This window comes from Nycticebus coucang, chromosome 2 (genome assembly GCF_027406575.1).
Source record: "Nycticebus coucang isolate mNycCou1 chromosome 2, mNycCou1.pri, whole genome shotgun sequence".
NCBI lineage: Eukaryota > Metazoa > Chordata > Mammalia > Primates > Lorisidae > Nycticebus > Nycticebus coucang.
In genome coordinates, this window is record NC_069781.1 from 3,740,813 (window position 1) to 3,755,714 (window position 14,902).

The 14,902-nt window shown below is 54.7% G+C and overlaps 1 protein-coding gene across 4 annotated transcripts in view; it reads left to right on the forward strand.

Annotated features, from left to right (window-relative positions):
• COL5A1 (collagen type V alpha 1 chain) overlaps positions 1-14,902 on the forward strand; it is a 170,484-nt gene that overhangs the window by 89,599 nt on the left and 65,983 nt on the right. For all 4 annotated transcript variants that reach the window (XM_053558724.1, XM_053558706.1, XM_053558715.1 and 1 more), the window contains 12 exons: positions 292-348; positions 1,466-1,519; positions 1,818-1,871; positions 4,213-4,266; positions 5,586-5,639; positions 6,805-6,858; positions 8,589-8,633; positions 10,120-10,173; positions 10,861-10,905; positions 11,646-11,699; positions 11,907-11,951; positions 12,899-12,952. In XM_053558724.1, coding sequence (XP_053414699.1) covers positions 292-348; positions 1,466-1,519; positions 1,818-1,871; positions 4,213-4,266; positions 5,586-5,639; positions 6,805-6,858; positions 8,589-8,633; positions 10,120-10,173; positions 10,861-10,905; positions 11,646-11,699; positions 11,907-11,951; positions 12,899-12,952 — 624 coding nt within the window. The remainder of the gene's footprint in view (positions 1-291; positions 349-1,465; positions 1,520-1,817; positions 1,872-4,212; positions 4,267-5,585; positions 5,640-6,804; positions 6,859-8,588; positions 8,634-10,119; positions 10,174-10,860; positions 10,906-11,645; positions 11,700-11,906; positions 11,952-12,898; positions 12,953-14,902) is intronic.

Sequence of the window (14,902 nt, forward strand, 5' to 3'; positions counted from 1 at the left end):
TCCCTGGCAAACACCCACCCTTGCAACTTCCCCCCAGAGAGGGAGGCTCATTCCAGTTCAGCAGGGGGTGAGGGTCAGGAGTGGCCCTCGCAGTGTAGGGAAGAGGAAGGAGCTGGAGGGGCCCAGATGGAGGAGATGGAAGCCACCCTGGCTTCCCTGTGTTGGTCAGCGCTGAGAGAGCCCCAGTTAGTAAGGTGGGTGGGCTCCCAGAGCCTCCATCCTCGCCCTGTCCAGTTCGCCCCTTCCCTTCTGCCTTGCCTCTTCCTCAGCATGTCCCTTCTTCCTTTGCAGCTGGCATTGAGGGGACCAGCTGGCCCAATGGGCCTTACCGGGAGGCCTGGCCCCATGGTAAGTCATTGGTGGTCTGGGAGCTGGGTGCCCTGTCTGGTTTGGCCTTGCCTGTGTCCACAGTGGACAGTGGTGGGTGGCCGTGCAGTTATGTGGAGACAGGGTGGCCCTCGGCCAGTCTCTGTGTCCAGTATAGACAAGCTGCGTCCTGGTGCTACTCTAGCCCTGTGTGGGGATGGGGCGGGGGTACGACTGTGCCTTGAGGTTGCCCTGGGGGGAGTCTGAGGTAAAGCTGACATCAGCCATCCCAGGGAGACATCCCCCACTTCTGTCCAAACCGGAAAGGACTTGGAAGAGCTGAGGGGAGGGGGGGATAGGCTCTTCCTCATCCCCGTACTGTGAGCATAGAACTTGCCCTGCAGAGTACATATTACGAGTTGTAATCCCCACATTTTCCATCAAGGGCACCTCAGCAGTAGGTGTGGCCCCTTGGAGGAACAGGGGCCTAGGGAAGTCCCAGGCCCCCCTCTTAGACCAGTGGTGATTTTGCCTGGTGAACTGGGGGTCCAAGCTTCTTTCTTCCAAGGCCCCATCAATCATGGCAGCCCTGTTTCAGAGTCAAGATAACTCAATGCGGAACAGCCACTGGGGTCCTAGCCTTGCCCTGCTCAGCCCTTCTTAGCTCTACCCAGGCCTCCCTCAGATGCAGGCTCAGTGCTGGGCACAGCGGCCGGGTTCTGGGCTCTCCACATGTGAGTTTGCCAGGAGGTACAGAACTTTCGTACCACTGGGTCTGGGCTCAGTCCCCTGCTCATAGAGGCTGATGTAGGGCCGGCCACCCACTTCCAGGGCACCTTTGCCGGATGGCTGTAGAATGTGTACATGTGCCCAAAGCTGAGGACAGACCAGAGTCAGTTCATCCTGGAGAGAAACGTCTCCATGAGCCTTGTGGTTCTGCGCAGCTCCCCCGTCTAGAGTTTAGTTCCAGATTAGGAAGAAGCCCAGACGTCTCCTGCTCTGGTTCTCTTCGAGTCCATGAGTCGGGCTCTGGGTGCTGAGGACTATGTGTGGCAACAGGGTGAGGCCCTGCCCTGTCCCCTTGCCCGGCCACCCCAGCAGCCTTCCCCTGCTCCTGTCCCTCCTCTGAGCAAGTGTTAACCCAGCCCTGTCTCCCTAGGGCCCTCCTGGGAGCGGAGGACTGAAGGGCGAGCCGGGAGACATGGGGCCTCAGGTACGTGGGAACCTTGCCTTTGCTCTCTGGAGGGCACATCCATTCTTGGGTGCAGTGACTGTGAGGGTGATGGCGCCCCAGCTGCTGCTTTTCTTCAAGGAAGTGAGTGGGATTGCCGTGGCTTTCTGCAACACTGTCTCACTCTGGGCAAATCCATGTGCTGTCCCCCTAAAGCCCACATGTTGGCAGATGGGACCACAAGTCGCAGGCTGGATCGTCAAGCTCAGGGCAAGACTTTGCTCTTTCCTCTGTAAAAGGTAGACCCACCACTGAGTCTGTGTCCTCTGATTCCTGCCAGGGTCCTCGAGGAGTGCAGGGTCCACCTGGTCCAGCGGGGAAGCCTGGAAGACGGGTAAGTATTTGGTGCCCATGAGTTCATGGCTCAGTGACCACAGTTTGGGCTGATAGAGCCCCAAGTCTGGGGTGGGGCTGCCCACTCTACAGTGCCTCGAGGCACAGGCCAAGTTCGTAGCACAAGGCAGCTTGTTTCACTCCATTTGAAGGGCACGTCCATCTCCAAAACCGCATCTGAGCCAGCTGCTTTGTGTCCTGGGGGTAGATACAGCTGACCTGTCCCTGACACCCAGTCTCTGCCTTGAGTGTCTTTATCTAGTTTGATAAACATTTTAGATTAAAGCAATTTCCCAGGACTTGGGCAGCAAGTGTTGTGAAGGTAAAATTATCACTGGGCCTTATGTCTCTGGGGAAGCATCATTTCTGCAGAAATAGCCCCAATTTAGGGAGAACAGTCAGGTGCTGCTCAGGCCAGAGGACTGGCTTCCCTGGCTACCTGGCACTGTCTGGCTGGCACATTGTCCTCCTGAGTGGAGCTAGCACGTCCCACATGACCGTGGCTGCTGAAACTGCTGGACACCAGACAACCCCCATCACTGTCTAACAAATGGACCTTTTCAATCAGTGACTGTTTCTGGTGACAGTATTTGGTGTAGTGTTGTGTTCGTTTGGGCCTCTTCCAGCAACACTGTCCACCCAAGATACCACTTAGCCGCTTCAGCTTCTGAGTCTGAAGACAAAAATGAGTAATTCCCTCTTGGTTCCAGGTGCCCCTACCTTGGGAATGAACTGTAGACAGTGAAAATGAAGAGGCTGGGGCGTGACAGGTCCAGGGATCTGGGGAGGGATCTGGGCACCGAGGTGGGGGGCTAGGTTGGACAATCCCAAAAAGGGCCACCAAGGCTGGAATTCGGTGATTCTTGGTTGACAATTGTGTGATTTATCTTGGTCCAGATTCTGAGAAGTATTTTATTCCCTTAGGGTTTTCTTATGTATCTTGTAAACACGTAACTGTCTAGCCTTACCAGAAATAATCTCCTTGTCAGGGCAAGGTTAAAAGGCGAAAAGGGAGAAGATAAGGGAAGAGGTTTGTCGTGTGGCCAGTGGCAGAGTGCAAGTATGTCAGGGCCATGAGTGCTGCCGGGTGTGAAGCAGGCCCCACGGGTCCCCTGGGAAGAGAGGACAGTGGCCATGGGGCCCAGAGCTGCGGGCCAGGCTCCTGGTGTTTGAGCAACCTCCCAAGTTCTTTGCCAGGGTATCCTGTGGGGAGCGAGTCCCTGTCAGTTATGGAAGTGTCCCGATGTTTAGCAGGAGTGTCATGCTGTGCCTGTGAACTTTTCTGACAGACTTTTCTTGATTTCTAAAAGCATTTGGAGATTTCAGGAGAGGCTCCTGCAGGCCCTTGGGCTGCCAGGCAGGTTGTGGCACTCCCCTGAGTACCAACTGGAGCTGGAGCTGTGTTGGGGAGCCTTTTGTGAGCTGAGCATTCACTCACTAAGCTCTTCCCTCCCCCGATGCAGACATATCCCTGTGGCCTGCTCAGATCCCTCTCTGTCTGGTCTGCTGTTCCCAGGGGCTGCCTCTGCTGTCTTTGCGGTCGGTACTTTGGGACCCAAGGCTGCCACTCCCCGTGTGCCCTCTGCTTGGCGATGGCCTTGTTCAATGAGAGCACATGGCGACGGGGAACAGGGTGTGCCTTGCTGGTGAGCGAGGTCTGGCTGGATTTAATAACTGCCAGCAAGTCCCTGCCCTCTGGTGGGCTCTCCCCGTGGTGAGTGTGGGGAGCTTCATCATGAGCTCTGGAAGGTCCAGGCCTTTCCCAGCCCATGGCCAGTCAGGGGACCCCTCATTACACAAGGTGGGCTTCTCCTTGGTTGTTTCAGGGCCAGGCTGTCTAAGCAGCTTTGTGGTCTGAGAGACAGGTGCCCTTCCGGGCCTTGCTATCTTCCTGAGTCAGGTGGACTACCTAGATCTTTCTCTCTCTCCCTTGTGAGTCTCTGGCCTTTCATTTGCCTTCTGAGTAGTGGAAAGGCGCCATCCTGCCCAGTCACATCCTCAGCACACCTCACAGGGGCTGCACACTGATGGCCCCCACAATGACGGCTCACATGATGGTTTCTCCCCCAGTGTGGCCTCACCGGCTGCATCATGCTGTCCTCTCAAAACCTGAAGGGGCAGTGGCACTGTCTGCTTTGGCAGTTGAGGATGGCCCCAGAAGGCCAGCCCCAGGTGTCCAGTCCTGTGCTGTGAGACGTGGTGCATCCGGGTCCTCTGACCAGCCTGGCCATGCAGGCTGGGCCCGTGGCAGGCGTGTCCTCACATGCTTTAATAGGAAGCCACTGCTCGGGGCCCTCGGTGACAGCAGGCTCTTTCATACTGACAGTTTTTCTCTGTTCTAGGGTCGGGCTGGGAGTGACGGAGCCAGAGGAATGCCTGGACAAACTGGCCCCAAGGTAGGCTGCTGTATGCCTTCTGGTGCCCCCGGGTCTCCGGCCCCTCACCCCTGTGGTCACACTGATGATGTCACCAAGATACTGGATATGTGACAGCTGTGGTTATGATGACAAGTGACATTCACTTGGGTCAGTTGCTCTGGAATCTGATGAAGACGGGTGGGACTCAGCATTTATTTCATAAGCAAGTGTGACCATCACAGTTTTCTTGGAGAGGGTGGTTGCTCCTTTCTAGTGGGTGGTGCGCCCGGGTCGGGGCGGGACCAACCGTGAGACTGTTCCTGGAGGTGCAGGGGCTGTGGTGACACGGGCAGGGGCGAGTCTGTGTCAGGGGCGGGAGGTCCCATCCAGGCCGGGGCTGTCTGTGCTCTGGAGCCCCCATGTGGGTACTGACAAGCGCTGCACGGGGTGCTCATCCCCTGGGGCCACTGCTGGGCTTGGGTGTGTCGACCTCTCAATCCCCGACTTTGGTGTGTGGCACCGTCCCCATTCGTGCCCCCCCCCCCCCTTCTCAGCCCCTGGAAGCATTTGTCCAAGGCCATGGGAGGTACCTGAGTTATAACTGAGGAGCCCTTAATGGGGACAATAGCCATTATATAGAAGGGGGGATAGAGGCTGCGTCAGGAGTAAATGCCAGGTGTCCACCATCCCTGGCCTGCGACCCGGAATGGCTGGAGGCCACTGTGCTTCCCCTGAGCCGAGCAGGGGCCTGGGTGCTGGATGGAGGAGACGGTGTGACTGGATCTGCAGGGGGCCTGGGTGCTGGATGGAGGAGAGAGACGGTGTGACTGGATCTGTCCCAGTTTACAGTGTCTTCTTTCAACAACAAAATGACTGAAAACCCAAAATGTCCTGGCCTGGACATCACCCCACATGGTCTGCAACACCTAGTCTGAGGCAGGACTCTGTTCCTGCTGGCCAGGGAACCAGGGTGACCAGGGCCAGCCAGCGAAAGAGCGTGAGCCCTTTCTGTGTGGCAGGCAGCCCTCTGGGCTCTGGGTCACGGTGCTGGGCAGACAGACGGTGTCTCTGCACCTGTGCACACGGAGGCTGCAGTAGCCATCCCTAATACTGCAAGACTGTCCATGAGGCCCGGGGCCTGGGATATGGGGACAAAAGCCACCTCTCCCTTTGCGGCCTGTGTTGGTGTTTGGGGGAGAGGAGGTTGGTTGTGGTGGGAGGGCTGGCCAGTGGCCTCCAAGGCTCTAGGGCCCAAGGTACACAGATCCGTATGAAGAATGGCCCCGGGAAGGGCGGCTGTCAACTGTGTCTGCATCTGCACAGCATCGTCTGAAGTGGCCTTTCTGTGTTCCTTGCAGGGTGATCGTGGTTTTGATGGCCTGGCTGGGTTGCCAGGTGAGAAGGGACAGAGGGTAAGTACTTTCTCAGGAAGAGAAATGGGCTTTGCAGTGGAGGGGTTTCTCGAGAGGCCCCCTCCACACAGATTTCTTACATAGGGTCAGGTTCCTCTTTCCTAAATGATCCGCACACGAACCTCACAGGGTCAGTGAATGCAGATGAACCCCAAGAAGATGTCTCTGTTAGTCCAAAGAAATTGGATTTCTTATCTGCAGCTTGTGGTGAATGAGCCAGATGAGCCCTCTCACTGCAGGGGCTTGAAAGGGTGTGAGGAAAGGGCCCTTCCGTTTGGAAAGCCAGCCTGTGTTTCCTGGGATCTTGTCACAGGGTGGGAGACCCAATGAGCTACTATTGCACCATGAAGGTGGTGGTCCTGGGGGCTTACAGCTGGTCTCCAGCTAGTCTCCTGTTAAGGAACAGTGAGGGAAGGCCACACATGGCCGCCCATCCAGGCTTTCCTACCTGTTGGGGTGGACACGGTGCGGGGGCCTCTGTGGCTTGGTGCAGGTTTTCTCTCTTACCGTCTTCCTTTTGGAGTAGATTTCTTTATGCCTCTTTTATATTTTAGTACATTGAGGACAGACAGGCACATGTGTACATGCATACAAACTCACACAGAGGTTTGTTGATTTTGCCAGTAACAATTATCTATTATATTCCATAATGCACTGAAAAGTGGCCATTGCAGTTTATCCAAAGTGCTGCATCTGTCTTCTCCAACAATGATGTGAGAACTGTACAGCCATGAAGGCAGTCTCTGCCTGACTGATGAGCACATATTGAGCACCGACTGTGTGCAAGGTCTGCAACCATTAGCTGGTTGCTGTTCCCGTGGGTGTGAAGGTGGGGCTGCAGACGTGGCCCTGCTCCCCCAGAGAATTCAGGCTGAGGCTAGCTCGGACCTGGCTCTGTGTGTGTGTGTCTGTGGCCCTGTGCAGTCTTCTGGGTGCCACGTCTAGCAACCCTCCTGCTGTTGGGCCACCAAGGTGAGACTCAGGTGAATCTCCACAACCAGCCTCAGCCTGGCCCTCAGCTTACCGCATATTCAAAAGAATCTCTCCCATACTGGAAGCCCAATCTGAGGACTTGGGAGTCTCACTATCAGAATTAGAGAAAAACAAAGAGGAAACTGGGTGGCCTGCTCAGGAGAGACTAACACTGGCCCTGTTCACCTCCTAGGGTGACCCTGGTCCTTCTGGCCCCCCTGGCCCTCCGGGAGATGATGGAGAAAGGGTAGGTATCCCAGGTCCCTGAAGCTGCATCTGCCCACCCTGCTCCTCAGTGAGTCTGGGGACAGGCCTGTGGCAGTGGGGCTGGCCGGCTGCTGGGGAGGGCGGGGTGGGAGAAGGAAGAGAATTCTGAGTGGGAAAGTGACCTCGTGTGGAGAGGCAGCTGCTGTGTGTGTGAGGTTATGCTGGTCACAGGCCCTTGCACTGGCCTTGTCCCTCCTGCTAGTGGGTGGGGCTTGGGGAGCATATCACTTCTCACGGGTCTCAGAAAGGGCACCTCTAACTGCAGGTGGCAGGCACCCTAGCCCCCTGGGAGATTTCACTGAGCCCAGTGTCTCTGCTTGTCTCACCCAGCTGGGGAGTTGGGTGGAGGTGCCCGGGGGCCAAGCACAGGGATTTGGGGGAACAGAGTAGGGTTGTGGGTTAACCCTCGTGCTGAAGAGGTAGGGGGGCAGGTGACCGCACCATGTGAGTGACGCAGGAGGGAGCTCAGGGCCCGGGGCGTGTGCACCTGCAGCTCTTGGGATCTGTGCTCGTGTCCTCACAGGGCTGGAGGCTGAGTGCCATGTCTAGGCCACAGCACAAGGGACTGTGGCAAGAGCTGCACAGGCTCCTCCCTCCATACATCCCGGGCACTTGGACAGTGTCTGCGGGGTTTTAGGGAAAAGGTTTAAGGAACAGCTTTCAGGCCTCAGCACAGTCTGCCGTAAGATGAGGAAGGACAGAGGGACCTGTCTAGATGTCTGTGCTTCTTGATTCAGAGGAAACGTGTACCTGTGTGTGTATGACTGTGTGTGTGACTGTGTGCCTATGTGTGACTGTTTGCCTATGTGTGATGGTATGTGACTGTGTGTGTGACAATTTGCCTGTGTGACTCTGTGCCTGTGTGTGTCAGTGTGCATGTGTGTGACTGTGTGCATGTGTGTGCATTTATGCTGTGTGTAACTGTGCCCGTGTGCATATGTGTGACTGCATGTGTATGAATGTGTGTGACTACGTGCATGTGTGTCCCAGTGTTTGTGCTCATAGGCATGGCCGTATGCGTGTTGGTACATGGGATGTGTATGCCTGTGTGTGTGCGTGTAGGCATGGTCATGTATGCATGTGGGTGTACAGGGTGCATGTGTGTGTGCACACATATATGTGCATGGCTGCGTATGACTGCAGGCATAGGGTGTATGTGTGGTGTGTGCACCCACATGCAGGCAGGCTGTGTGGGAGCACACGTACTTGCACTTGGGGAGGTGGGAGGGAACCGTGGCATGTTAAACAGACACAGCATGCTTGGTGTGAGCTGGTGGAACCTGGGAGCGCGTTTCTAGCGCCAGAAGGAAAAGGCTCTTTTTGGTGTGCTCAAAAAATGGAGAACTGTGGCTTCCTGGAGGTGGCCCAGGGATCTCTGGCTCTCCCCTTGTGTGCCCACTTGAGTATATTTCATTCATGAAGTGAACCAATGCCTTTGAATTAGACAGTCTCTCTGCCCTGCTTTTGCTTTGGGGGGGGCGCTTGTGAGTTCCCTAATGGGCATCTCAGCCCCAGGCCTGGCCTGTCACCCCACATCTGCCCACCTGACAGCTCCCAGGAGCTCCTCATGGCACAGAGCCTGATAAATCCAGCAAATGCTGTTATAGCCCCAGGCCAAAAATCCCTTCTCCAGTGATGTAGGAAACCAGTCTCACTGTGTCCAGGCTTTATGCCTTGTCCCTAAAATCCTGCCTTTTTTCTCTTCCATAGGGTGATGATGGCGAAGTTGGGCCCAGAGGACTGCCTGGGGAGCCTGTAAGTCTGCTGCCTGGGTGGCGGGAGTGTGGGCAGAGGGGCTAAGCCTTGTGGTCAGACAAGTCTGGGTATTTCCCAGGGGAAGAAGAGAGGGGACAACTGGTAGGCTGGCTGATAGCGCCCAGGGGTGTGTGTGGGCGGGTCTGTACTTTTCCTGTGGGAGGACACGTGGGCCCTTGAGGAACGAGGTGGGGTCCGGACAGTCACAGAGCCTGAGTCTGTCAGGGTTTGCACCAGCCCTGTCCTGGGCTGTCTCAAAGTGGGTCCCTCCAGCACAGGCCCAGCCTCGGCATTGATGAGCTCTTTACCCTAGGCTGACTCACACGTAGGCCCAAAGCAAATTTCCTCCATGATGAAAGGACATTAATTACTTTCCACTCACTGTTGCTTTAAATTATCTCTTTTTTCATTACCGGAGTCTGCACAGCTGTGTGCATCTGGTGATGCTAATTGATGAGAAATACGGCAAATGTGGCATGGAAGAGGGCAGGGGTTGGCATCTGTAGACTCATTTGGGACTAAATTATACCCTCGATGTCTGATTAGCTGCTGAGGAGAATTCAGCACCGCTCTCTCCTTCCCACGTGTCTAAGCAATACCTTCTGGGTTATTAGCTTCTAAGAAATATTTATGTGACTAGGTATTAAAATAATGAACGAAACATTGAAGAGGCGATGAACATGACAAGGATTCTCTTCTACTGAGTCTGAAAAGGTTCTGTCAAAATTAAGGGCACTTGATGTTCATGTTCTTGCTCACAAGCTGGTTAATTCCTTGCTGGCAGGGCCGTGGATTGTCACAGGGATCAGCCCCGTGGCAGACAGGGCCTGCCCGCCTCATAAATCCTGTCACCGTGCTGGGAGCAGCGGCGCCTCTGGGGTGTGCCACCCTCAGGGCGTGGTCTCTTCTCACAGGCCCCCCACGGATGCAGGAGGGGGGCTTAGCTCCTGGGTAGGGTAGCCATCCAGAAAAGATCTCAGTGCCAGGCTTGCTCTCCAGCCTCCAGGCAGGGGGCTCCCCTCAGAGACCTAGTTTCTCCTGCCTCCCTTCCCTGCAGCCTGGCCCCTCTGATATCAGTCATTGCTGAGAGGGATTCCAGAGGAGGCTGGGAACGAGTTGGACAAAAGCGCTCCAGGCAGTGGGGTATAATTGTACCACACTTCTGCAGGAGAGCTGTTGGCTCGCCTGCCCTGGGCAGTTATCAGCAGTGGGAGATTCGAAAGGCCCCTTTCCCTAGGGGTGCCACCTGATACCCTGAGCACCCCTCAGCTCCAGGCACCCAGCCCTAGTTCCCAGTGCCCATGGTGGGGGGATGTGAGATGGAACAGTTTGAGAGGGCATCTTGGTTCACTTCTGGGAGACCTGGAGTCACCCACTGAGGCTCTGGGAGAAGCTGGGGCTGGTGGGGCCCAGAGTCTGCCTGGGACAGAGGGGAAGGCTAGGGTTCCTGGCTGAGTTGAAACTTTCTTTGTTTTTCCTCTTGCAGGGCCCACGTGGTCTGCTTGGGCCTAAGGGGCCCCCAGGCCCTCCTGGACCTCCGGTAAGTCCTGCCACCTCTCTGCGTGTCTATCCTCATGACCCTTGAGACCCCACTGCCTAGCTAGTGGCCCATGCGGGCACCAGGGCAGCAGGTGTGCACTGACCACTCTGTACAGCAGGTCCTTAATGCTCGTCAGCAAAAGGAAGGTTCCCCCGCAGGTGTGGGCGAGCAGGCAGAGCCCGAGGCTCACTGGCTTTACCGTTCCCCTCACACTGGCCGCTGTCCTGCCCAGTATACAAGTGTGATTTGGGTTATAAGCAGAATCCTAGGATGCCACATTTCCTCCCTGCTTGAAAGAACTTCCAGCAGCTTCTGCAAAAATTCTGGAAGGGGGCAGAAGCCCTTGGTTCCAGGGGGTCTCTGCCCTGGTGGGCATCTTCCCTAGGACAGGGTCTGTCCCTCCAACCCTTCTCAACCCCTCCGACCTGCTTTTCTAGAACTCCAGTCCTGCCTCCTGGGATGCTGGGGCCTGGCAGCTCTGTGGACCCTTAGGGGAGGGCTAGAGGGCTAATCAGTGGACCCTCTGGGGAAGAGATTTAGGATCAAGTTGTTCCCTTCCCCAGAGACTGTGCCGTCCTCTGCTGTGCTGTGGGGCAGGCATCTGAGCCTGGTTGGGTGGGACTTTGCTTTCAGTTGTTAATTCTTTTGTATTCAGTATGTGTTTTTTTCTTACTAAATCTGATGCAGGGTGTCACGGGTATGGATGGCCAACCAGGCCCCAAAGGAAATGTGGTAAGTCCCTGGGACCCAGCCTGGCCATGGTGACTTTCCCTGGCATGCTGCTTGCCCAGGTAGGCAGGACTGTTGCTGTCCAGGCCATTGGGAATGTGAAGAGGAGAGTACAGGCACACGGCAGCCGGGCTCACCCTCATGGGCAGAGCAGTGCGCTAGAAGCCAGGAGTCCTGCCTGGCCCGTCCAGCACCAGGGCCGGTCAGCAGAGCATGTCAGGGGTTAACACGCCCTGGGAGACCCATCTCCTGCATACCCCTGTCTCATTCAAGGGCCCAGGAGACTTTAGCATGATAGGATGATTTGGGACTTTTCTGCCAAATACAATCTTTTTTTTTCTTTTTATTGTTAAATCATAACTGTGTCCATTAATGTGATCATGGGGCACCATACACTGGTTTTATACACCGTTTGACACATTTATAAAATCTTTCTAGTCAGTTCCTTTCCTGTGTTCCTTCTGGATGGGTGTCTGGGTGTATCTCGTAAGCAAGTGGCTGCCCACAGTGTCAGCAGCAGTGCCGACAGCCTTGTGGTGCTGAGTCCACTCTGCAGCAGGACCCACCTGCCATTCTCTTCCCCACTACCCCCATGTGTCTGTCCCTGCAGCTGGCCCCAGGCACTCAGAAGCAGAGAGGAGGGGTGACCAGGACTGGGGCGGTGACGAGGCCCCAAGCCAGGGTGGGATGTAGTGCCCAGAGCCCACCTCAGTACCTTTGCTTTGGCCTCTTGTCTCTTGTAGGGTCCCCAGGGAGAGCCTGGCCCCCCAGGACAGCAGGGTAACCCAGGTGCCCAGGTAAGTGAGCCTGGGAGAGGCAGCCCTGGCGTTGGGCCGTAGGAGGTGGGGATCTCCAGCCTACTTTCCTGGGCTGCCTTCACCTTGCCTGGAGGAAAATGGAATCTGGGCTGGTGCCTGGATGAGGGATGCTTGGCGGGGACCTGGGTGGATGGCAGGGAGGGCTGTGAGTCAGGAAGCCCCTCATCCTCTTCTCTCCCACCCTAGGGTCTTCCAGGCCCCCAAGGTGCAATCGGTCCTCCAGGAGAAAAGGTAGGTGGGCCCGGGCTGCGTGGTGGCGGCCACCATGTGTCTGCAGGTGCACTTTCTGGCCTGGCCTGGGAGGACCTTGGTTGCTGCTGGCTCACAGCACGTGCCTGGGTGTCACCTAGAGGCACTGAAGCCCAGTTCTCCTAGGAACTGAGTGACAGGCATGAGCAAGATCTTGGGGTTTTATTCCTCAGCGATTCTTAGATTCATTTGTTCATTCATTCTCCAGTATGTATGGAGGTTGCCAGACTGAACAAGAGAAATAAGGCAGGACACCCGGTTACAGTTGACCTATTTTTTTTATCTAAAATAAAGATTTAACTGGGCATCTTGTTTTGTTGCTATTGTTGCTCTTAGTTTTGTTTTGCTAAATCTGGCAACCCTAAGTATGTCTCCAGCACCTGCCATGTCCTAAGCCCTGGGGTGACAGCTTGTGCCTCAGCCAGGCACCAGGCAGTTCGGGTATCACGAGTGCCTCTACGGGTGACCCTGGTCATGGGAGTCCCTAGAAATGCAGAGGGCTGGGAGGCTGCCAGGCTTGGGATGCTGCATGCCCTAGGCTGGACCACTATGCCAGGCTCCGGGGGCATTTGTGTGGATGGACCTTGGAGGGATGGACCACCACAAGGAGGGCCACAAGGAAAGCGTAGCAACATGAGGGGTAGAGGTGCCCTTCAGGAAAGACTCCTGGGGCAGAGGCGAGGAGAGAAGGGGCGAAATGCTTGCTGGGGTGCTTTTGTTCCTATAGCGAAACTCAAAGGCTCTGGAAACACCAAGAGGAAGAGGCACCTTCTCTGTGGGGGCTGCAGGTGGCTGGTGCTTCCCGTTCGTGAGAGTTGAGCACCTCTGCCCATACTTCCTGGAACGGAAGCGTTGAAAAGTGACATTGGGGATGTATAGAGAGGTTGGGCAAGCCCAAGTGTCTCCTAACAGCGTCTGGTTTGTTCTAGGGTCCCTTGGGTAAACCAGGCCTTCCAGGAATGCCCGGTGCCGACGGACCCCCGGTGAGTAGCCCTGCCCCGTCTGCACACTTCTGATAGGGCTGAGGACCCAGGAGACATGGGACATCACTGGCTCTCTTTGGGCTCTGTTTTGAAGACCCGTTTAGTTTGGAGCCTGACTGCTCAGTGGTTATTGGGTTTTGGACATGCTTTGCACAGTGTGTTTTCACCGAAGAGTGGAGTGTTTAGTTACTTACTGGGGTGCTGTCTAATTGCCGGAACTCAGCCTCGAGTTCTGAGCCACGAGTTGGGCCTGGCTGGGCGCTGAGCCCTCGCGTGCGTCCGCAGTGCTGGAAGCGAAGCAGGGTGGGCTGTGTATATTTTTAGCATTCACGCACTGAGAAGGCAGAGCAGTGAGCAAACGCGTTTGCGATGTGTGAGTGCACAGCTGTGGAGCTAAATTAGATTCTGCCTGGAAATAGCGAGTTAGTGACAAGTCCAATTTGTAGCCAAGCTGTGTGGAGGGGGTGGTGCGGGGAAGTGGAAGATGCCCAGGACACGTGTGTGCAAATGTGCATGCGTGTGTGTGCCTGAGTGTGGGCCTGTACCCACCACCCTCTCTGTAAGTTGCTGCCGGCTGTTATTTTCTTTTGGGGCGGGGGAGTGTTATTTAGTGGATACTGAAAGAGAGCCTATTTTAGAACACGAGATTAGCTAAATGAATTATTTAAAACACAGCATATTTTATGGTTTTAATAAGGCCATTAAAAACTAAACGAGAAAGTTAAATATGTTGACAATTAATTGGTGGCTGCTTGCCGCACGACATTCCTGTGCCTGAGAATATTTGGTCCAGTGAATCGCAAATCATAGATGGCCCTTCCTTGATGGGAACAAGCAGCCTGTGGTCATTCTCATCACCATGTGAACCTCTTTGGGGACCTGCAGTTGCCTGGCCACACCTGCACACTAAGTGATTCATCTTTTCCAATGGGTGCTTTGTGTCCTTTAATGTACATTTGTATTTAATTTTATTTTGTAATTATGAAAATAGCACATCTTGTTATACAAAGTTAGGAAAATAAATAGACCACCCCATCTGGTCCCCGTGGGTGGAGTCAGTAGGGACAGGGTGACGTGTGTCTCTCTTGCTCTTCCCGCGCCTTTCCTCAGTGGGTGATGCTGATGGCCAGGCCTGGCGCCCTGAGGGACAGCCGAGCCTGGTGTGGGGTGGCTGCGTCCCCTTTCCTTGCTCTGCTGTAATCTGTGGGTCCGCGGCTGACCTGACTGTTCTGTCCTGGAATCCTCCTCCCCACATTGAAACCAGCAATGAATTAGCGTCCCCAGTTTCCATTCCTATTTAGGGGAAACAAAGAGTGGAGAGTGCCTTGGAGACACCCTCGCCTTGCCCTTCACGGACCCCCCGTCTGTCTTCCCCAACCTGCACTCACACCTTTGGAAGGTGGGTGTATTTGAGTCTAGCTGAGCCAGCTCATGCTTGGAGGTCCTTCAAACAAAAGGGAAAAATCGGTCAGCTCAGCTACCCAGATTCAGTGGTCCTATGCGAATCTAGAAGAAAAAAAAATGACTTAAAGAAAATCTCCTTTAGAAAGGTAGCATGGTAGGGATATGTTTTTTCTTATATTGGTTTGGTTTTGGTTTTGAAGAAAGGAAGATTGATTTAAAACCCATCAAGAAGTGTTAGGTGTTTTGAAGCAACAAATCAGACCCAACACCCTGAAATAGATTGTTAAATAATTTCTGATGGCACACCACAGGGATGTGATAAAATGAATTATGTTTCAATGGAATATTATGGAGCCAGCAAAAATTAAATTGCAGCAAATATTCTGTGACATGAGAAAATGCTCACAGTATAATATTAAATTAGAAATAGATCATGCCATGTCAATTTTGCATGGATATATGCAGAGAAAAATGGATTAGAAGGACTGTATCCATGCAATTAGCCACAGTCACTCTGCGTGCTGAGTTTATGAAGGATTTTAATCT